The sequence below is a fragment of the Notamacropus eugenii genome, chromosome 3 (genome assembly GCF_028372415.1).
Source record: "Notamacropus eugenii isolate mMacEug1 chromosome 3, mMacEug1.pri_v2, whole genome shotgun sequence".
Classification (NCBI taxonomy): domain Eukaryota; kingdom Metazoa; phylum Chordata; class Mammalia; order Diprotodontia; family Macropodidae; genus Notamacropus; species Notamacropus eugenii.
Genome location: NC_092874.1, coordinates 55,065,105 through 55,087,932, shown reverse-complemented (window position 1 = coordinate 55,087,932; position 22,828 = coordinate 55,065,105). Strand labels below are relative to the sequence as shown.

The 22,828-nt window shown below is 39.0% G+C and overlaps 1 protein-coding gene and 1 pseudogene across 5 annotated transcripts in view; one reads left to right on the top strand and one right to left on the bottom strand.

The window, feature by feature from the left end:
• The window catches only part of DBF4 (DBF4-CDC7 kinase regulatory subunit), a 35,778-nt gene extending 27,706 nt beyond the window's left edge, over window positions 1–8,072 (top strand). For all 5 annotated transcript variants that reach the window (XM_072651595.1, XM_072651593.1, XM_072651597.1 and 2 more), the window contains 4 exons: window positions 603–731; window positions 3,514–3,631; window positions 5,997–6,115; window positions 6,898–8,072. In XM_072651595.1, coding sequence (XP_072507696.1) covers window positions 603–731; window positions 3,514–3,631; window positions 5,997–6,115; window positions 6,898–7,906 — 1,375 coding nt within the window. In that variant the 3' untranslated portion in view covers window positions 7,907–8,072. The remainder of the gene's footprint in view (window positions 1–602; window positions 732–3,513; window positions 3,632–5,996; window positions 6,116–6,897) is intronic.
• Window positions 8,073–8,955: 883 nt separating this feature from the next.
• Window positions 8,956–17,145, bottom strand: LOC140531809 (catenin alpha-1-like; annotated as a pseudogene).
• Window positions 17,146–22,828: the final 5,683 nt, after the last annotated feature.

The following is a 22,828-nucleotide window of genomic DNA, read 5'->3' as shown; positions in this document are numbered from 1 at the left end:
TGCTCTTCATTTAGAAGATATTCTTATCGTCTTTTCACCTCCGATTTTCAGAATCATCTGGTGAATGTCACCAGATATCACTGGGGCTATAGAAGCCCCTTACACAAAGGCTCTGCTGGTTTTAACCCTGATGGGAAGGGCTCTCTTCACATGCCATAATTGTATTCTCATAGATCAAAGAAAACTAAGCTAAGCTTGGAAGTTAAAAATGTTGTCAGAAGATTATGTGTGTAGTGTGGGGCAGCAGGCTAGCCAAGAGGACCTGGTAGATTCAGGTTCTCTTGTCTCCCAGCTCTGGGTAAATCCCTAATCTCTTAGTGCTCATTGCTGAGAAGTGCCTCCCTGAGTTGATCGAGGGAAGCTCCCTATGTCCCCTGTGTGTACTCAGGTCCAGTCCTTGTCTTTTTAGCTATACCAGTTAGCTGATTGTCTCTGCCCTTGTCACATGTTAACTTGGGTGTCTTTAAGATCTAAGCAAATGTATGATGTGTTTGTTATTTATAGTTAAATGAAATATTTGGTCCTGAAATATAAAACTTTTTGTAAAGCAGTTTTATTTGTTTCATTTTACCTTAAAATTTCTTTTTTCCCCCATCTTGTAGCCATTACAGACCATTTTACCTTCAGCTGTCCAATATACCTCTGATAAACTATTCCATTCCTAAGCCCTGCAGTCCTTTTGATTTGGATAAAAGGTCTAGTCTGCAGAGAAAAGCACAAGCTAAACAAAGGTTGGTTTCAATCTTTAATTTTAATAATTATATTCTGCTAATCTCTATCATGTTACTACTTTGAATAGATCTTGCTTTTGAAGCTGAGCAGGGTGAAGAAAAAACCAACTCTTGGCGCTGTAAGCTTTTCTCTGTTTCTGCAAACTCTCCTCCCCTGCTTCCAACTCTCCTTCATGTATTGTTTTCTCCCATTAAGCTCTTCAAGGACAGGAACCGACTTCCTTGATTTGCTTGTATTTGTGTCCCTGGACTGGTACCAGAAGAAGTCAGTCTTAATAAATCTTCCTTTCTCTCTCCATGCCTTGTCTAGCCCTTAAGAGTGGGAGTCCTCTGAGCTGAGCCCAGTGTTCGTGACTTTTTTGTGTCATGAACATCTTTGGCTGATAAAGCTTAATGCTACTATGGTATTTTACCTATATTCGTAATTGAAAGAAATGCTCATTTTCAGTTAAAGGTTGATGAAAATAGAGATGTTTTCTTATCCATGTACTTAAAGTTCCTGAAATCTCTCCTTGGAGCAGTAGACCTGAGGACAAAACATCCTGCCCTGGCTTATTTCATCGGCTTCCTTTGGTTCAGTTATCATTTCTGCATAGGTGATTCACATATCGATGTATTCCATATTAACCTAAATCAGTCCCTCTTCCAAACTTGTTTTCACATCCTTTTAAGGACTTCACCATTTTCCTAGTAACCCACCTAAATCCACCCTTAACTGCTTTCACTCCCTCACTCCCACAGACCAAAATAATAGGTGATATTTTTACGGTGTTTTAAGGTTTGCAGAACACTTGATGTGTATTATCTCACGTAGCGTTTGTTACTGAAGTGAGTGTTCAGCACATTTTACAGATGAGGATGCTAGGGCCTGAAGTGGTTAAGGAACTTGGGCCCATTGCACATGTTCTTCAGTAATGGAACAAAAACCTGGGTCTCTGGGAGACTTAGAGGCCTGCACTCTTTCTCCTACAGCATGTAATTCTACTTTTACCCCTTCTCCTCACGCCCCCAACCATCCCCAGTGCTCAGGCCCTTATCATCCCTCACCTAGCCTGTTGCAAAATAGCTTCCTAGTTGATTTTCCTGCTTCTGGTGCGTGCTCTACTGTATCCTCCAACAGCCACCAATCATGAAGAACAAGTCTGTCCATATTCCTCCCCTGCTCAAAACACCTTTGGTGACTGGCTCTGTTGTCTTGAGGATAAAATACAGATTTCTCACCTTGACATTTATAGCTGCTTAGTGTATAAGAGCCTGTCTGCTGAGAGCTTTTTACCAGGTCTTCATGGGCTGTAGTTTCTTGGATCCACAGGTGAGAGTTGGGTGGCAGGTGGATGAGCAGCTACAGACCTTAAACACTTTATTGAGTTAGGGGAGTGTCTACCCCAAGCATGTGAAGACTTCCCCCTGCAGAAAGGGCAGGTAAGAACAGCTCATTCCAGCAGCCGTGAAGGCGGCTGAAGCATGCTCTGTGGAGTGTTTAGAGCTTGGTCAGGCAAGGAAGATACTGAGATCACCCACTGTATCCTGTACCATCTTTTCTTATACCTGGACTTGGATGACTTTGTGCAGCTCTCCCTCACTGAAATGCAATTGGCTCACAAGTCAGCAGATCACCCTATGTTGTCATGGTCCTCTTCAGAAATGAAGGACAAGCAACGACTGACATTTCTGTCGCACTTCTAGGTTTACAGAGCACCTTACTAGTATTGTCTCATTTGATTCTCCCAGCAGTATGAAAGGTAGATGCATTGATTATTTCCACAGATGAGGAAACTGAGATCAACAGAGAGTCACACACAGCTAGTGAGCAGTAGCTGGAAGCAGTGAGCTAGAGCTACCTCAGACATTTGCTACTCGTGTGACCCTGGGCAGATCACTTCACCTCTTGGTCTCAGTTTCCTCAATTGTGAAATGGGGGTGTGGCAGTGGGATTTGAATTCACTTCCCCCTGACTCTGGGACATTCACTCTATCCATCGTACCGCTTTGATCCCTCATTTAAGACTTCTCACATCCTGTTCTGGGTCTTAGCCATACAGGAGTCCTAACTGTTCCCCAGCCCAACAACAGTCTTCCTTCTGCTTTCATCCGTTCACCTGTACCCTGTCATCCCAACTCCTTTTACCATTTTGGGGTCCTTCTCTGCTCTCAGCTGCTGCCTAATCTTCTCTGTGAACTTTCCCAGGTCTCAGAGGCCCTAGTTTTTGCTCACCAAAAGGGAGAGTCCAGCGTGAGCTCCTTGAGAGCAAGGGATGTTCTTCTTATACTGGCTTCTTCCGTGATGACTTGGAATTTCTAAATGTTTATACTGAATTGGATTTTGTGTCATCTAATTTCTTTGACTTATGGGTAACATTTTAAACAAAAATTTTTTGTCATAACTTCTGAATATATTTCAGAGGTATTACATGGTTCTTTTCTTGAGTGCTTTTAATTTCCATGATGTTTCAGAATAATAGTTTATTAATTGCTTTGAAACATCTCTTTAAATTTAATTACATTACTAGCTTGTTCTATGAAAAAAAGGTTTTGCTTAAGCAAAAGGAGTCTTAAACCCTCTTTGTTGAATGGGCTACCAAAAAGGGCATTTTCTGTGAAAATAACTTGATCTTCTTTCCTCTCTTACTTAGGGTAGATAACAGAGTTTAGTATCTCAATGATACTTATATGACTATTTTCAAATGGAAAGTTGTTATCATGAAAATTGAATGTTAATCCTAAGTAGAGAGGTGTGTGGGCATTTTGCCCCATATCCATTGGAAACACTTATCTCCTAACAGGAACAGAACAGGTGGTGAAGCCAACGAAGGACAGGGCCCTGCACAGCCCCGCCCCCGGGAGAACAAGAAGAAAGGCTACTGCGAGTGCTGCTCCCAGAGATATGAGGCACTGCAGGCCGTAAGCTCGCTCACGGGTTTGGGGAGAGTCACCGTGGACAGTGACGCACCGTGTTAGCACAGTGCGATGTCACAAGAAGACAGCAGCATTTTAAAAACTTCTTCATAGATAAATAGTTGTATTTCCATTATTCAGAACTTGACAAGTGGTAGACAGTAATTGAACCAAGGAATTTTGGAGCCAGAATTAACTGTTAAATCTATAGCTTATTTTTTAAAAGCCAACATTTAAAATTCAGAAATTTTTTGGTCCAGCAACTCTGGATCCCATGTGACATTCCATAAAAATCATAACTTTTATATTAATTTGTTTAACTTTTACTTACTGCATAATTTGTTTAAATTCAACAGTATTACTGTATTTATAATAATGATCCTGTTCCATTATTCCTGGCATCCCTGCACAACCATTGATAGTGAGTCTGATTCTGCTGCTCTAGCAGGATGCCAGCACTTGGTGCTTGGAGGAAGAAGTACAGACCTTCCCCCTTCCCCAACAGAAACTGAAATGGCCTAAAAATGGTTCTTCTAAGAACTTGTTTGTAAATAGAAAATGTCACCTGTTTGTTTCCTTTGTCCTGGAAAATGTCCATAGAGGTGGCTTTAAGCTTGAGTTTGTGCCACTGAATTTAGCCATTAGCACAAATGAGCCCAGGGCCTGCAGCAGAGAACAGGACCAAAGGTACTCTTTTCCAGGGTGGGGTTCACCTCTCCTCCTTCTTCCATTTCTGATATGTTTCTCTGAACACTTGCATGTGATGGAGCTCCTGAGAATTGGGAGAGTGGTCCTACACTTAGAAGCAAATGCAGAGTGGGTCCTTGGTGTCCCCTTCCCCTTATGGTCCATTAGCATGTGTATACAAGCAGACAGAATTCTCAGACCCTTGCCCCTTTCTATTTCTTCTGCCTCCTGGCCCCCCTGGATTCTTTCAGGTGTCAGCTCAAGTCCAAGTTTACTCCATACACCTTTCCTGGTTCCTCCCTCTCTCTCAAGTCAGTGCCTTCTCTGACATATCCCTCCATTAGAAGAGGAGCTCCTTTAGAACAGAGATCTGGTCTTGTACTTTCTCTGTATCCCCATTGCTTAGCACAGAGTCTGACACAGGGAGTACTTAATAGGGCTTACTTACCTAAGATAGTCTAGCTTATCTTGCTCACTTTAGACCAGAAGGGACTGAAGCCTAGACCAAGGGAAATGACCAGCCTGAGGTCATCCTCCTGATAGATGGCAACCACCACAAAAGCTCAGGCTTCAGTCTGTGGTGAGAATTTGAGGGAACAGATTTATGTTCTAAAATAAAGGTATATCTTTTTCTTTAATTCATCAAGTAAAACAATATTAAGCAATAGCTTAAAAAAAAGTGGAGCAACACAACCTTTCATCCTGTGTGGAACCTCCATTATCTGATGCAAGGAAATGTTCTGGAAAAGCCCCCAAGGAGATGGCTCTTCTCTTCTAGAGTTTTCATACTGGTCGATTTAGGACACAGTTTTCTTGATCCTCTGGTGAACTCAAGCTCTTTTCACCTCCCTCTTTTTAAAAAATCATTGATTATGTTGGAGATAGACTGTGTCCCTTTATGACAACTTTAATATATTTGATAGACATCTATTTATTCAACATTAAACATCTTTAACCTTAAATACGCCTTCATTTCTAATATTTCATGAGATCAAGTATTTCATTTTTTATTTTATTCTTTTCTGAATCCTCCATTTCCCATATTTATTTTCGGATCCAGAATTGGACAAAATACGGCCTCTGGAATTACTTCTGGATTGGAATTATCCCTCCTTGAAATACTTGTGTTGATACCGACCTGGGAGTTTCAAAACCAAACCAAACCATCCCTGCCCCTCTTACATTCAAACCTTTCATGACTCCAAAACTTTGGGACCTTTGGCTTCTTGATGGCTCATTTTTATACCTGTAAAATTAGTACGAATGCTAGCCTTTCTCTACTTAAGGAAGTGTCATAAAGATAAAAATGATTATAGGGGAGAAAAGTGTTTTTAAAATGCTCCCAAGTACAAAGTGCTGCCTTGTCTGCAGCCTCTTCTTAGTTACCTGTTAATACCTGTCTCATGCTTAGGGTCAGTGGGACTCTTCAGTTCACTACACTGAAAGGCCACAGACTTCTGAAAAAGTTGACCTTTTCTCTCAAAAGCTTCACTTCTGCTAAACTTTTTGTAAACGACTCTTGGTGGCCTTCCTTTCTTGAAATATTATAGAACCTTCTTGTCATGAAACACGTTAAGGCAAGATGATATTAGGAAAAAACAGCCTGAGCAGCAGAGAGAGTTTTTAATTTGTTTTGTAATTTGATGTACTGGATTCCCTCATGTGCTTCTGTTTTTAACTTTAGCATCTTCTAAGTGAACAACACAGAAACTTTGCACAAAGTACTCAGTATCAAGTTGTTGATGATATCATATCCAGGTTGGTGTATGACTTTGTAGAATACAACAGCAATATATCCAGAAGGTAATTTTTTATTTAGTTACTTTAATTTTTAAAAAATCAGTTGATAAAAAATATTGTTATTTACATTTTGGGGAAAAAACATTAAAGTTTCTAGTGTCTATTATAGGCTTTAGAAATGTATATTTTGCTAAGATATATTTTCAGAAGTAATATTTCTTTAACACTGTACGTAGTGAAGGGTTTAGAACTCTGAAGCTTTTTGAGGGGGAGTTGTTTGTTTTTTTCTGGTTAGAATAGCCGACAGACTTTTCTGGTCACTTCCTTGAAAAGATGCTCTTTCAGACTCATCTGTTACATCATTGATACAGTGAGCTCCTGGTTGGAAGCTCCCTCTACCAGTGCATGTCAGCACCTTCTCTGTGACTTAAAGTCTTGGAATAGTGTCCAGCTCCTTGAGAGGCTAAAGGATTGTTGTAGGTCTCTCTGCCCATTTGTGTCAGAGGCAGGACTGGCACCCAGGTCTTGCTGGTTTCCAGATTAGTCTGCTCACTAAGTTTCCTCTCCATTCCAGTACAGAATCTTCAACCTTAGATTTACAGATGACCAAAAAAAAAAATCCATACACAGAGTAAAATGGGTTTAATGGCACCTATTTAAAAATTAAAATAAAGAAAGGGCATTTGTTTAGGGTGATATGTTAAACCAACTGGGAATGGATGGAATGCCTAGATTTCCCATAATATGCACTTGCAGTCTTTCCTGATTTGTATGGTAAGATAATTCCAAAGATATGGCTTGACTCCTCAGTAGCTAGTCTAATGTTTTTTCTTCTTTTTTTATAGAGTAAAATGCAATGTTGGATCTTTTGCCCCCATCATTGGAAATACAAGGAACGAACCTGACAAACAGCTGGAATTGCACCGTGTTTCCCTGAATGACTCTCAGGGAAATGCTACTCAACAGGTGATTAAACAGGACTTCCAATATCAAGAAAGCAGGGATCCTTCACTGAAGGTTGCCTTCAGTTCAGAGCCTATAAATTCATTTGCTTCATGCAGTCCATGTCCTTACAACTCAACAAGCAAACTCGGAGAGCATTTTGATTCTAGAAAATCTTATGTAATAAATCCAGTGAAGAACATTAAGCTGGATTTGGTACAACTACCTCTGAATAAAGACATACAAGAATATTCTCCTGAAGTTTCTGACCATAAAGGAACTATAAATGAAAAAGACTTAGAAGAACTAAAAACAGAATGCTGCCCATATGTCCTAGAGTCTTTTATGCATGTTTCTGATTTTGATGAAACAGACAAAAACGTGTCTCAACTAAAACGGAAGTCAGATAGTACAATTTTTCCAGATACCCGTCAGAAGAAAAAAGGTACTAGTTCCCCACATGGTGATGGTTCTAGTCTTAGCAGTCCACCAGAGCAGCCTACTGGTCAAGCCAAGATAATATCCCATAGTCACTCTGGTGAAGAGCCCAAAGCAGTGGATATTGAAAGTACAGACAGTTTGCCTTCTGGGAAGCTGCAGCGAAAAGTAAAAATAGTATTAGGGAGAAATAAAAAAAGAAGTCAGCAGAAAAATGTCGAAATATATTTAAAGAACAAAGCAGAATTTCCTGCTACAAAAGAAGAAAACCGTATTTGTAGTTCACCAATACAGTCTTTAGTGGAATTATTTCAAACCAGTGAAGACACTTCTGAATTTCTGGGTTTTACAAGCTATTCTGAAAACCATAGTTCACATGACATCTTAGAGGTTTGGGAGGAAGAAAATGGGAATAGTTTGTTGTCCATGTTTCTCTCTTCCCCATCTTCATCCTCCACATTTACTGGGTTTTAGAGGAGTTTTTTGTTTTTATTTTTAATTTGTGTTTTTCACAAATGGTAAAGATTGTGTACCAGAAAATATTTTTATATATATGTAAAAATTCTTGTTTTATTTTTTGTGTCATCTGTACATTTTAATAACCAAATGTAAATATTAAGAATAAAGATGATTATTAGTATTTTCTTAAGAATTAAGTATTTTATATAAGTAAATGCAACTGAAGTCGAGGTGTCTGCTACCTTGCATGTTGTGTATGTAATTTTTAAATAAAACTGTTTCTGAATAAGCAGGTAAAATATAACTTGCACTGCAAGGAAAAGGACTTGCAACGGAGAAGGTGATTTTGAGTAACTATGGAATTTGTCTAAAAACTTAGTGTCTTGAATTTGGGTGTTACAATTAAATATATTAAAATAATAGATCTGGGACAATATGGATACCACTGAAAACCATGAATCACCGTAAAAGAGCATGTTTACAAATTACAGTGTGCAAATGTGTGAGTGCTGCTTCAGGAGATGTTCGATAGCTATCGAACAATGTCCTAAGGCATGTCACATCCATTTATCCTTTGAATTTCTTAAGAATTGAATATATGCCAGTACAATTTTTAAAAAAAGTCTCCTTAGTGGATCTGACCTTTTAGTTCTTTGGAGTGCTTGTGTAAGTAAGTTGGCAAGCTTTTCATCTCTTTCAGTGGCCTTAGCAGAAGGTGGTGATTGGGAGGAATTATGGGAAGGCAGTGGTGTGTTCAAATCTTGTAGAGCCCAAATCCCAGTAAAGTTCTGAAAATGTACAGAAGAAACAATGAGGGATGGGGAGAAATAAGCATTTGTATGCCTATCCTGTGCCAAGCATGTTAAAACCAAAGAGATTTGTCTTGAAACTCTCTTCATCTGTTACAGCATTGCACAAAAAGACAGCTGTGCCCTGCGGAAATGTGGAGCAGAGACCAGCTAGGTTAGATTTAAGGTGAAGAAAGAAATAGCCTGATTCTAAAGCAGGAAAATGGTCCAGATGAGCACACAGAGAGAGGTAATTCAGCCCCAGCATGTGGTCATTCAGCGGCCCCATCCAGTGACAGGAGTAAGGGCCAAACTAGCTTCCAGGCTTCCATTCCTGGACCTGAATAAGGCAAATACTGGAAACACAAAGATTCTCAGAATTAAGGGGATGGAGTAAAATCTGTTATGCTCTAAAACTCAAAAGAGTGATGGTTTCAGATAAGCCCATAGTAAAAATAGACCAAATGAAAAAGCAAGGAAGCCATGTTATGGCTTAGTTAGCCAAGTCACCATTCAATAGGATGTGTCCACTGCATAACATCTAAATACTTACAGAAAATTATCAAATTGCAGGGGGAAATAGACTAATAGTTGATGATTTAATGTGCTTTCAGATTTGGACAAATTTAACAAAGATTTTTTATAATGTGAAGCTGAATAGAACTTGAGAAAAAGATGATACATGTATAAAAATCTGTGTTCGTCCTTCGTTGCTGAAGAAGACCATGCCATCAGAAATAATGACATGACTTGCACTTGACTTTGCTTTGAATGAGGGAGAGCTGTGCAGGTCACCAGCCTCACTTTCCCCTCCTGAGCCATCCGGATCCAGTGACCAGATAGATATTCATCAGGATGACTGGAGATGAGCCAGGATGAGGCAATTGGGGTTAAGTGACTTGGCCAAGGTCACACAGCTAGTGAGTGTCTGAGGTGAGATTTGAATTCAGGTCCTGACTCCTGCACTGGTGCTCTATCCACTGCACCACCTAGCTGTCCCATGTATAAAAATCAAGCATGACTCAAAAGAGATGAGACGGCATTCCCAATCCACCCCTTTAGGTAGGTGTGACATTGATAAGTGTTACAAATTACATTTTTTTCAGACTTCCCCAATGTGTTGATGGGTTTTGCTGTTTCTCATTTTGTCTTAAAAATATTTTTAGTTGGAATCTAGAAGTACCAACTCTCAAACTACAGTACAAAACAATTATCAAAATGATCTGGTATTGATTTTTTAAAAGGAGGTCCATCAGTGAAAGTCGTATGTAGCATATGGAAGCAAACAAATAACAGTGTATGATAAACCCAAAGACCCCAATCACCCGGGCTAGGACTTCATATTTGGCCAAAAAATCAAAACAAAACTGGGAAGTAGTTTTAACAAATGAGATACTAATGAACATTTTGCATTATGTAGCAATTCTATGACTACGGGAAAAGTTCTTGACCAAACAATGGATAGGAAGGATCACAGTAGATAAAATAGCTTTAATTACATAAAGTGAAGGTTTTGCACACAAGACCGGCATAGTTAAAATTAGGTCACCGAGTCAAACGTTAATTATTTTGCAGTTGGCACTGTATTAACCACTAGGGTAAAAGGCAAAAGACAGGCCTTGTCATCAAGGAGCTCACAATTTAACGGATGAAGACAGACTGATAATACTGAGAAGAGAGTAAGGACAAGGGTGGTGGTGGGGGCTGTCAAAGTATGAGTTTCAGGTTTGATCTAATGGACTTGGGGGAGCTGAGTTTCTGGGGACTGATGAAGTTTAGGACAGTAGCCAGGAGGGAAAGGAAGGAAAGGAGGTAGCTGAGAAGAAAAAAGTTTTCTGCAAGCTCCTTTGATAAATGTCTCATTTCCAAGATATGTAAGGGACTGATTCAGATTTATAAATGACTTCCCCAATTAACGGTCAAAACATACAGACTGTTTTCAGAGGAAGTCCTGGCAACAGTCCTATGAAAAAAGGCTCCAAATCACTAATAATTACATAATTGAAAATGAAATCTGATATTCTCCCTCCTATCTGTATTGGGGAGCAGCTGAACAAAGTATATGAATGCAGTGAAATGTTACTGCTTCATGGGAAAAAAGTGAATGATTTTGGAGAAACCTAGGAAGATTTGTATAAATTGAAGCAAAGTGAAGTGATCAGAACCAGGAGAATAACTTATACAATAGTATTATAAAGAGAAAACCTTAAAATATGTGGGAATTCTGCCCAATGAAATTATTAACTGATTGTAGAAGTCTGATAGTGAGGCTGCCTATGATACTTTACAGAAAAGTAATGGACATAAGTTATGACATGTATTTTCAGGCACTGCTAATGTGGGATTTTTAAAAAAAAATTTTACAGGTCTATATATTTGTTGCAACGGCTCTACTTTTCCCAATTGGCATGGAAAGGGGAGGAAATTGTTAAAATGGGAAGGAAAGAAGGGAGGGAGAAAGTGAGGAGAGACAAAAGGAAGGATAAAAGAGCAATATTGAGACTTTAAAAGAAAACAGAAGGGAGTCCATAAACAAGCATAGACAAGTTATGTTTGTCCTTTGTTTTCAAAGAGGACCATGACATCAGGAAAATGATAGATAAGTAGATAACTTTGAAAACTACAAATTGAATTCACTATATAATCAGAAAGAAAAGCAAGCATCTATTAAGGTCTTTTCATAGTCAAGTCTCCTACTACATGTATGGAAACATCTATTTGGTGTTTCAATTGAAAATAATTTTAAAAATCAGTAGTAGGCAAGGATATCAATTGGTTTAGCAGGGGTTGGAGGAGTCCTCAAATTTTACTAAAGAATCTACATTCATTGCAATTAGGTAATAATACTACAATGAGCCTTCTTTGTTGATTTTTACCATATGAATAATATCTTGGGTAGGGTAGAAAAGACTTAATACATGATGTTTTATATTTTTAATATATTTTGGAAATTTTACCTCTTGCAAAATAGAAATTCTGGAAATAATTTCTTCTGATCCTTTCTCAAAGTTAATTAAGGTTGGGTAGATCTGCCTCAATGTTTTCTCCTCTCAGTATGGAGTAGTATATATGGAGGAAAAGTTGTAGGATTGGTTTTAATACCTACATACATATGTATATGTACATATATATAGATATAGATATAGATATAAAAAATATGGATGGTCTTTTATTTCAAACTTGATAATACAATTGTCAGGGGAAAAGGGGGAGAGGTGTTTGCAGATAAAAGTAAAGAAATGATCAAAATAATTTTGATAGTGTACACAAATGAGAGATAACTCCGAAAGTAATTGGGTTAATTTTATGTTTAACTGAACAAAAATGAATTGCCTGTTATGTTTTAGGCACTGGGTATACAAATATAACCGTGATTGCTCTGGTCTCCATTGCCTTAAGTTCAGTTGGGTTACATTTCACCTCTTTGACAGGTTTATTCAAACCTGGAGTGGAATGGAAGAAGAGCTCCCATATCATCTCTGCCATTGGCTCAAGCCCCTAATGTTAGTGTTTCTCCCCAATGTTAGGAGATCTAAGCACTCCAATTCCATTTAACCACTTAGATCTTCCAGAGATTTACAAAGGAATATTTACTTCCAAAGTGTGACAAAAACAAGTGTTCAAATAGTCTCTGCCCAGCCCCAAGGAAGTTAATTCTTGCTCTCCACCACTTAAGTCTCTGGGGAGGAAAGAGGGATTAATTTAGTTCATTTGCTGCATTAATCCCACAAAGTTCCAATTCCAACCCTCTCCAGCCCTGCCGGTGCCTCCCTGGATCCTATACTCTGAGAGTTTCCCTGCTGGGCAGGCAGCAACATTGGTTCCTGGAATCCTAGATCTCACAGTCCCTGAGGCATAAACTCTCGTTTCAAGGATGCCCTGCACCTAGAACTCAAAAGCGCAAATGAAGCAAGACCAAGAGCCCAAGTCTGCTTCTTGGGCGCCATGGCCTAAGAGGACAGGAAAATAGCCTTCAGATTCTTCCCTTTTACTACACAGTGTTCATGAAATGCCTGATACGAGTGAACAGATCTTTTACCCTTAGATGGCACCCAAAAGATAAGAGTGTGGTCCTTGGTCAGGTGTATTTAGACAGTCCCAGCTATGCAGCCAATAAAAAGGAGGCTGCTCCCACCCTGATGGTGATAGACCAACATAGAATGTCTTCTTTCATTAGCATCTTTCACATGGGTATCTCTGTCTTAGGGGTTTTTATTATATACTAAAATCCTATTATACAAACAGGAACAATGGTACAGCCTTGTGCCCTCAAGGAACTTAGAATTTAACAGGGAAGAAATACAATGTAAATAATGATGCTAATGATAATAAAAAGCATGGTACAAGGTAGAATGTGGATAGGAGCAAAGGAGATCTCTGTAAAAGTCCCATGAACTACTTAAGGACAGAGAGGTGACCTGGAGGACCAGGAAAGTAACACCTGAGTTTGGCTCCCACAGGAGGTCATTCAACAGATAGATGGGAGAATCTCTTCTAGACTAGAGTCAACCAGGTTGGTGTGGCACCTCAAGTTCAATCTTGGAACAAAGTGAAACACTTAGAAGATTTGATAGTTAACGAGAGATTTACTTGGCCACATCAAGGAGAGAAGAGTTTTGGCCAAGGATATTTAGCAAAAACATTACACTGATTCCGCTGAACACAGCTCCCCAGCCTCTGGGTTGAGTATCAAGAATCAGGCCCATGCTGCAACTTGAAATCAAGGGATTTTTTTGTGCTTAGATAATCAGGAAGTTTGGCCGCTGTCTGAGCCTTCAGGCCTCTGAGCCAACTAAGTTTTTTATTTTTTTTGAAAGGGCTATTTTATTAATGTCCTGCAGCAAAGTACATTAGTAATTTGTAACCAAGCATTAAAATTTTGAGTCTGTCCTAAAAGTAATTAGTTTTCTTCATGAGACATTATGTTTTACTGAATTTTATGCATTACTGTTTTACAATTTTTAAAATTTCTTCTAGATTGTCATTTTGCAGAATTCCCTTAACACAAAGGCTACTCCCAAACTTGGTAAACACTCTATTCACCAAGATGCCCAAGCAGTCAAGCCTTGTTGCTTGTGATCACTTTTTAATTTAATAACAAACTATGCCCAAATTAGTTTCTTGGAAGATAGCCTTCTCCATGGCAACATGCGCCAGTGCTCTCCTCCAAATACAAAAGCTTTCGAGTTAGAAAGTTGTATAGTATGGTATATTTTCTTAACTACCTCCCCTCCTGAATACTTAGAGTAACTTCCCACCTTTATGTTCACAGATGGAAACACAAACATCTCAGTCACAATATAAAGCTTCTATCATTAAGATAGACTTCTCAATTTTTGTTTTTATTTAAGCTTGCATTTTTTTAAAACTGCAACTAGAAATAATGGTTCTGGAATCTAAAAGTATCCTTGACTGAAATACAAGCTTGTTCTCAGATTGATATCATATAGTCAGACTTAAAAAAAAAAAGCATTCCCATAGCATCTAATATCAACTTTATAATAAGTAAATACATTTGAATGAACAGGAAATGTCCATAATTCACAGAGAGTTAGTTTGAAGATAATAGTGGTAGGATGGTGGGAGCAGCAGAGACCATTCTATGTACTTAGTATCCATCGTCCTGAGCTCACTGAGGGCCTACACAGGATTCACATGCTTCTTTCGAGATGATTTTCATTTGGATTTTGTCTTGCTTCTCTCTCTTCAGAGAAGTCAAAGACTTCTTTTCTGGGGCCTTCATCTTCTAGGATATATTGGGAAGGTTGAGGAAAGCCATTCCCTGTGATTTCTGGTACTTGGTGGAGGTCACACATGAGGAACTTTCTACAGATTATACCACAGCATTCATCAGGACTCTGACCACCAGGATCAAGGATACCACACTATCCACTCTGCTCAGGTTCTGAACCTCTGCTATATGCAATGCACTGGAGGTACGCAAAGAGGACCTATTTACAGACCAAGTCTAGACAAAGGTCAGCAATGATTCTTCCCAACTTAGCCATCCTTGATCCTGCCTTGGTCCTTTATCTCTGGTGAAATCTGTCATTACCATCATGATCATGTAGATCTGTTTTCCCAGGACAATCATGTCATTGACATTCATCCCATTTGTGGATACCTGGACATCCAATTTGCTCACTTCTCTTATCAAAAGCTTTCTATTCTTGGGGAAGCTGAGTCATAATAACTCATGCACTTTGACCAACAATAAATTAATCATCCAGTCATACCAGCTCTTCAATTTCAAAGTCAGAATTGTCCCAACTCTTCAGGAGCCCTTACCATCAACACAACTTTTCTGATGTAGACATCCCTCAATTCATTTTAATCCATTTGTTGGACAGAATCAGAACTGAGCACTTCTATGGCAGTTTCTACTTGTTCAGTAAAAAGTGACCTAACTGTATTAAAAGCAGTCTGATGACCTCAAGAACCTTATGAATATAGGTCCAGATTCATGGTTATCCATCTCTAATGTTACATGTCTGACTGGCTGTCCAATCCCAAATGGTACCAGGAGTGTGGTCTAGACCATCAACATCTTTTTCTCTGAGAGCAATTGCACACTTGTTTACATTTTCCAAACTGTGATTCTCTGAGACATCCAATTAATAATCTATGGAAGCTGTCATCAGTGGTATTAGAACTTGAACTTGTTTTTCCCCACTGTTCTTTAAAAAGATCCATGTTTTCCCAGACCAGTTAGTTTGTAGATTTTGGCCAAAGATGATGCATCATTGATAACCCGAAGACAGAGGGCTTCCCTGATGTGAGAATCAGTCACACCTTCATTGTTTGAAATAGAACAGGCTAAGTTAGCAACCTCAATCAGTTTGTTAGCATGCTCATGGAGAACTTGAGCATCCTCTTACTCTTTTCCCATTTCCACTCTTTGCAGCCTCAATCAATACCAAAAGCAGCACATTAGTTTAAAAAAAAAATCTTTGCAAAGTGCTTTTTTGTCGTTTTGTCTATTGCAGAATTAAGTTCATCATATTTATATCCCTCATTCCCTATGAACTTGGAAAGTAGATTCTGTAAGGCCTGTCATGTTGCATTGCCCTCTGCAACATAGCTTTCCCACTGATCATCATGACTACAACATGATTCCGCCATTAGGGATGCTCCAGGGATGATGCAGGCCAGGTGTTCCTCAAGAGAAGGCCTGAAATGATCTTCACTGATGCTCAGAGGGTCAGCAATTATTTATTGATCAAAGTTATTAAGTACATAAACCAGTTCTTCTCTTTTCCACCCTGCTGTTGGGAGGTAGCATCAGATGCTGTGGTCTGGGCTGCATTGGAGATTCCAATAACGCATTGTGTAATTGTTCTTTCTGCTGAAACTATTCAATTACAATGGCCTACATCTTTCAGTTCCTGTTGTCTTAGCTGCCATATTGTTCAACTAATGCACTTTAGGTTTTAGGGCTTTATACTCTATAAATCTTGCTTACTGCCTGCAATCTCTAAGTTTCAAGATACCATGCTCCACAGCTTTCAGCTGAACAAATTAATTTGTAGACATCTGTCATGTTGGGAAAAATAAGCAACCAAGTAACAGCTGAGAGCAAAGAAGGTGCTGAAGCTATGTTGGCACACTTGGAAGAGGAGCATGGGTCATCTGCAAATTCTCTGGAGGTATTCTTCATCAAATCATCTTGTTTCCAATCACTTCTACAGCAGCCACAAATTCCTGCTTGAGAAACTAACTCGGCAATTTTATCTCCTTGTTCAACTGATATGGACAATACATGAGCCTTCTTAGAGCAACCTCTTTTCTTGTTAGAGGGTCACTTGTTACTGGTGATTATCAATATTGCAAAAACCTTTCAGCAGCCAGAGTCCTTATCTCCAGACTTTGGGGTACCATTTGAAGTTTATGTTACAGCAGTCATTTCTATGGTGCAGAGTGTGTGAGTGGAGGAGGAGGACCACAAGGCATCAATGCCACCTTGTCTGCCAATTAAATCTTAATAATAGTTTTAGTAACTTTTAAGGAAAACGTCTCTCTCAGATTACCTGATGGGAATCTCTGGTAGATATTCTTCCTATCACAGAGTCTATTTACCTGAAGAAGTGACTTAATTTCTCTCATTCTCAGTCTACTTATCTGTAAAATGGGTACAATAATAATACCTACTTCCCAGAATTGTTGAATGAGTTAATATAAAATTCTTTGTAAACTTTAAAACACTATGTAAATGCCAGCTATCATCATCAATCATTATCATCTTTATTTTTATTTCGAACACAGGGGCTAGAACAAATCAGAGATGTCTGATCAGAATGGAAAACAGGGTAGTTCCCTTTGGAAGGAATGTAGATTTATAGAATTTGAGAGCTGGAAGTGACTGAGCAGGCAGCCTTCCAATCCACGTGTGAAATGAAATGGCTGGATACAAATCATAAAGGATTTCCAGTGTCAGCTCAGAGCTTACGTTTCATTTTGGTAAGTCATGTTGAACCACTGAAATTTTTATTTTTTTCTAAAGAGAAGAGTAATATGATTGTGCATTAGGATAACTATTTGGGCAAGAATACAGAGGAGGGGTTGGAGAGACAGATTTAGAGAAGTTAGGAGACTTAAACTAGTGTAGAAGAGAAAAGTTAAATGCCTAAAATATGGTGACTACAGTGGGAATGGAGAAGAGTCTGGACAATGGAGTGAGGTTGTGAAAGTTGAAGCCTGACAATTGATTGAATCTGTGGAGTGAGGTAAAGAAAAGTGTTGATGTTGGCTTCAAGCTCATAGACTTGGGTGACTGAAGATGATGTGATCATTAACATGTAGGCATCTGCTATGGCAGGGAGATGAATTCATCTTTAGAAATGTTGATTTTGAAAGGCCAATGGACAATGAATGAAACTAAGCTGGGAATGTGGGCTGGGCACCCTGAGGAGAAGGTAGAATCATCTGCATAGAGATTAGATCAGATCACCCAGGGATGGAGAGGAGAATGTGGAATCAGCAAAAGAAAAACTAAAGAAGCAGCCAGAGAGGGCAGAAGGAGGTGTAACGTTACAGCAGACAATACGAGGAGACGGTATCAAGAAAGGACAGAGTGGATTTCAGTTGATCCATAACATCAAATAGAGCAGCTAGATGGCACAGGGGGATAGAGCACTGGGCCCAGAAGCAGGAAGTCTCATCTCCCTGAGTCCTGTGACCCTGGGCAAGTCACTTCATCCTGTTTGCCTCAGTTTTCTCATCTGTAAAATGAGCTGGAAAAGGAAATAGCAAATCTCTCCAGTATCTTTGCCAAGAAAACCCCAAATGGGATCATAAAGAGTCAGACACAACTGAAAACGATTGAACAACTACAACAGCAACCCCAGAAGGCTTTAGGCAAGGAGTAAGCCCAGCTGCAGTAAAGCTGGAAGTCAAGTCTGATGATGCAAAGAGATCTGAGCTATTCCAAGAAATGGACTTCCAGGATGTCCAACCTCCCTTAGGCAACGGCTGAAATATTTGGCAAACTGGGATGCAATGGGGCAGAGGGAGCTCAGAGGCAACACTGAACATGTTCTTTCACTTAGAAGGCAACAGATGAGGGATACACACTTAGTACATATGTCATGCCCATGAGTAATTGCCTAAAGCGACAACTTGTTTATGTAGGGATATTGGTGTTCTCAATGCCCAAATTATGAAAAGAGTAATAACTTTTGGACCTTTGTATGCACGATTCTTGAAAAGATGTTTATAACTTAGAAAGATGCTAGAGAAAAACAATTTTTTCTTAGAGAATAAGAAACTTCTTTTAAATGTATCTTGGAAATCCCAAGCCAAACCCCACCCCATTCACAATACTTATCTACTTTCTCTAATATTTGTAGAATTACCTTTACACAACAGAAGTATAATTTTAAAACTTTCTGCCCTCATCTTCCTCTACGCTTCTGTAACACTTGACGCTATGGACCAAACCAGACTGTAAATTCTCTTAGTGATCAGGAATTCTCACTTTTGTGTCTGTATTCACATTATATTATATTCGCAACATATTCACAGTGCCAGGTTCAGAGCCTGTCACAGAGTTAGTGGGTGCTTAATAAATGTTTACTGACTGATTTTCTGAGTTAAAGTGTGTGGTGTGTTTTTAAAATTGGTCTTGTTTCCATTTATACCTCCTAATTCCAATTCTAGAGATCATCTGTACTATGTGTTGTGACTAACTGCATATTTTTATTTTTAAAAGGACAGCTCAAGGGTAAACTATGATCATTATCTTGCAAACAATGTCTTGTTTCATATAATAATTTAATCCTCATAACAATCTTGTGAATACTTTTATCTCCATTTTATGGATGAGAAAACTAAGTATGAGAGTCTAAGTGACTTGCCAGAGTCACACAGCTTGTAAGGTAGAATCTGAACTCAGGTCTTTATTCCAAGGCCAGCAGTTTCTATACTACTTCTTTGTACAAATGAGGAAACTGAAATTCAGAGGAGCTGGGCAACTTGCCCATGGTCCCTCAGCTCGTAAACATTAGAGGAGGAAATAAAACTCATGTCTTCTCACTCCAATTTCAATACATTTTCCACTGCTACTTAGTAAAGTTGTCCACCAGTGCCTTTTGTTTCCTGACTCTTGGTTTCCCCATTTGGGGATTTCTTGGGAGAGATACTGGAGTAGTTTGCCACTTCCTTCTCCAGCTCATTTTACAGATGAGGAAACTGAGGCAAACGGGTAAGTGACTTGTCTAGAGTCACACAGATAGTAGGTGTCTGAGGCCAGATGTGAACTCCTGATTCCAAGTCTACTGCTCTGTCCACTGAAATACTTACCTGCCAAAAACTTATTCCTTCTCTCTTATTAAGGTAATGAAGCCTATTCTTAATACAAGGAGATATGGTATCATGGAAATAGAACTGATTTGGAGTCTAACATTGGTTGTTATTCTATCTGTCAGCAGTGACTGACTCTCTGTGACCCCATGGGCCAAAGCATACCAAACCCTTCTACCCTCCACTGTCTCTTATAGTCTGAGTTCATGTTCATTGATACTACTATCTGTCCATCTCATCCTCTGCCATGTCCCTTTCCTTTTGCCTTCAATCTTTTCCAATGTTAGGTTCTTTTCCAATGAATCTTGCCTTCTTATTATATGGCTTACATTCCAGGTTCCTGTGCAGTACTGATCTTTATAGCATAAGACTTTCCTTTTGCCACCAAATGTATCTGGAGTTGAGCTTCCTTTCAGCATTGACTCTTGCTTCATTAGTACTGGAGCTACTTCTAGGTATCCTCCATGCTTGCCTGGTTGACAGCTTCTGACCTGAGGGGCCCATCTTCTGATTTATTTTTTATCATTTTAATTCTGTATATAGGGTTTTCTTGGCAAAGATTCTGGATTGGTTTGTCATTTCCTACAGTGGATCACCTTTTGTCAGAACTCTCCACTATGACTTGTCCATCTTGGGTAACCCTGCACAGCATAGCTCATACTTTTATTTAGCTACACAAGCCCCTCCACCATGACAAATAGGGGATGGGGACCTGGGTATATATCCTGGTTGTTTCTTACCGTATGTGTGGCCTTGGGCAAAATGGTTGTCTCAATTCCAATTTTCTCATGTGTAAAAAGATGGTCGTCACACGAAGTGATATCTAATGTCTTTTCCAACTTTAGATCTTTTGGAATAAAAGAAATGTGAGAGGAGACCATTTTATAGGTAATTACAAATTTTTTAAATTTATTAAATATATTTTATAAACCTATATTTTATAGGTTTTATAAGCAGGGTTGAACCCAGTAAATTCAGCTACAGTGAGAGGGAGCAACTCTGACTTGGATCCTCTATTTTTTTCTATTTGTGATGATATCCATTCTTATTGGTTAGATTATCTCTACTCTGATAATTCCCAGGTCCATGCTACAATCCTAGTCTCTCTCCTGATTGCAGATCTTTATTACCGGCTGCCTTTTAGACATTTTTAAGTGAATGTCTTAGACATACATACCAAACACAGCATATCCCTAATAGAGCTCATCCCCCAACTTCCGCCCCACCAAACCAGTCCTCTTCTGAACTCTCCCATTGCCGTAGAGGGCCACCACTCTCCTAGTCAAATAGGTTTGAAACCTTGCCATCATTCTTGACTCCTCATTATCATTCACCTAATATATTCAATCATTGCCAAATCTTGCAAGATGTGGCCTCTGTAGTATGTCTCTGTATTCTGCTTCCTTGCTACTCACACCACTAACAGCTAGTTCAGGTCCCAATTCTTCTCAGCTGGACTATTGCCATAGCCTCCTAACTGAATTCCCTATTTCAAGTCTCTCCCCACTCCAAACAATTTTCCACATAGCTGCCAAAAGGATTTTCCTGAAGCATAGGTCTGATCATGCCCCCAACACTCCCCCCATATACACTCAAACCACAGGAGCTCCTATTACCTTTAAATGACAGATAAAATCTGTCATTTAAAGACCTTTACAACCTGATTTCTTCCTATCTTTCCAGTCTTCTTACACACCTCTACTCTCCACTTTCTTTATGGTTCAGCCATACTGGCCTGGTTGCCATTCTTTATCGACGGCACTCCCATCTCCAAGTTTTTGCACTGACTGTGCCCCATGCCTAGAATTTACTCTTTCTTCATCTTTTCTCTTAGCATCCCTGTCTCCTTCAAGAGAGCTCAAATGCCCAGTTCTGTAGGAAGCCTTTCCCAGCTCCACCAGCTCCTAGAGCCTTCCCTTCTAAGAATACCTTCCATCCATTCTGAAAATATCAAGTGTGTGTCTATGTGTGCCTGTCTCCCGCATTACAATAGAAACTCTTGTAGGCACTAGATTCCCAGGTTTAAGTACAATGCTGGGCATAGAGAAAGTGCTTCACCAATGCATATTGATTGATTTTGGAGAGTGATTAGGATTTTCTTAAGCTGTCCTCTCTATCTCCTCACTCCAGCTCCAAGAAACAAGCCGGGCCCTGATTGGTGAGCTTTCACCTTGGCTTGCCTAGATCTATGCCTTGGCCTGATGGATCCCCATGTGTCCCCTGCCTCACCCCCTTCCAGCTCCTTTTTATGTATTGTCTTCCCCCATTAGAATGTAACCTCCTTAGGTGCAAAGACTGTCTTGCATTGACTCATTTGCTTGATACAGTGAGTGTTTAATAAATGCACTATCTCTGTCATCTCTCTATCCATCTATTTTTCTATCTGCCATCTATCTATCATCTTAGCTGCAGGAAACAGAAGAGTCTATACCTCTTCTATTCTCTGTACACAAGCCTTCAGAGTGATGCCTACTACAGATGGAAACTTCAATAATCTTTCAAGAGAGAAACAAAGGAATATATGCCTGTTTTTCTCAAAATTTGTGATGTAGAGATGTAGAGAATATGAATCACTGTCATTTTTTAGCATTGTCTTACACACAGGACTAGATTTAAGAGTGTGTGCCATTCAGTTTAACACTAAATAAAATTTATTTAGAAATCCAGTTTTGTCACATCTGTGCTGATAGAATGCTTATTTGAAAGCTCATGAAGGCATTTTCCCAATTAGAAATTAGAAAACACCTCTTCACTTAGCTATTTGTGTATGTGTAGATTCTAAATGTCTTTTACTAAGTGATGCAGAAATAATTCTATGTAAATATCCCAAAAGGAAATATTTTTAACAAGCACTTTGTCAATATGTATGCAAAGACAGAGTGAGATGTTTTGGATTAAATGTTCATCAGTATGTTGGCAATCATTAGCTGCATTTCTTTTTTTATCTAACCCAGACAGATGTTCCCAGCCAGGGGAGAATAAATGGGATGGCATTGTGTAATATAAATTATGGGCAAGAGATAATCATGAAGTTAAAGAGGCAAATAGGTTACAGTGATCCTTTCTAAATTTGGGATAACAGACAGGAAATTCACAATAGTAATTTTTTACCTCTCAAATATTCTTTTTTAAAAATTTAGATTAATGAATTTTTAATTACATTTTAAGTTCTGAACTGTCTCCCTTCTCCCCTCCCCACTAGGAAAGACCACCATTCATATATGTGTATGTGTGTGTGTATGGATGAATATGGATATATGTATGTATATGAATATGTGTATGTATGTTTGAAAATTTATATATAATATATATGTGAAACCATATTATATATACTATTTATTAATTATTTCTC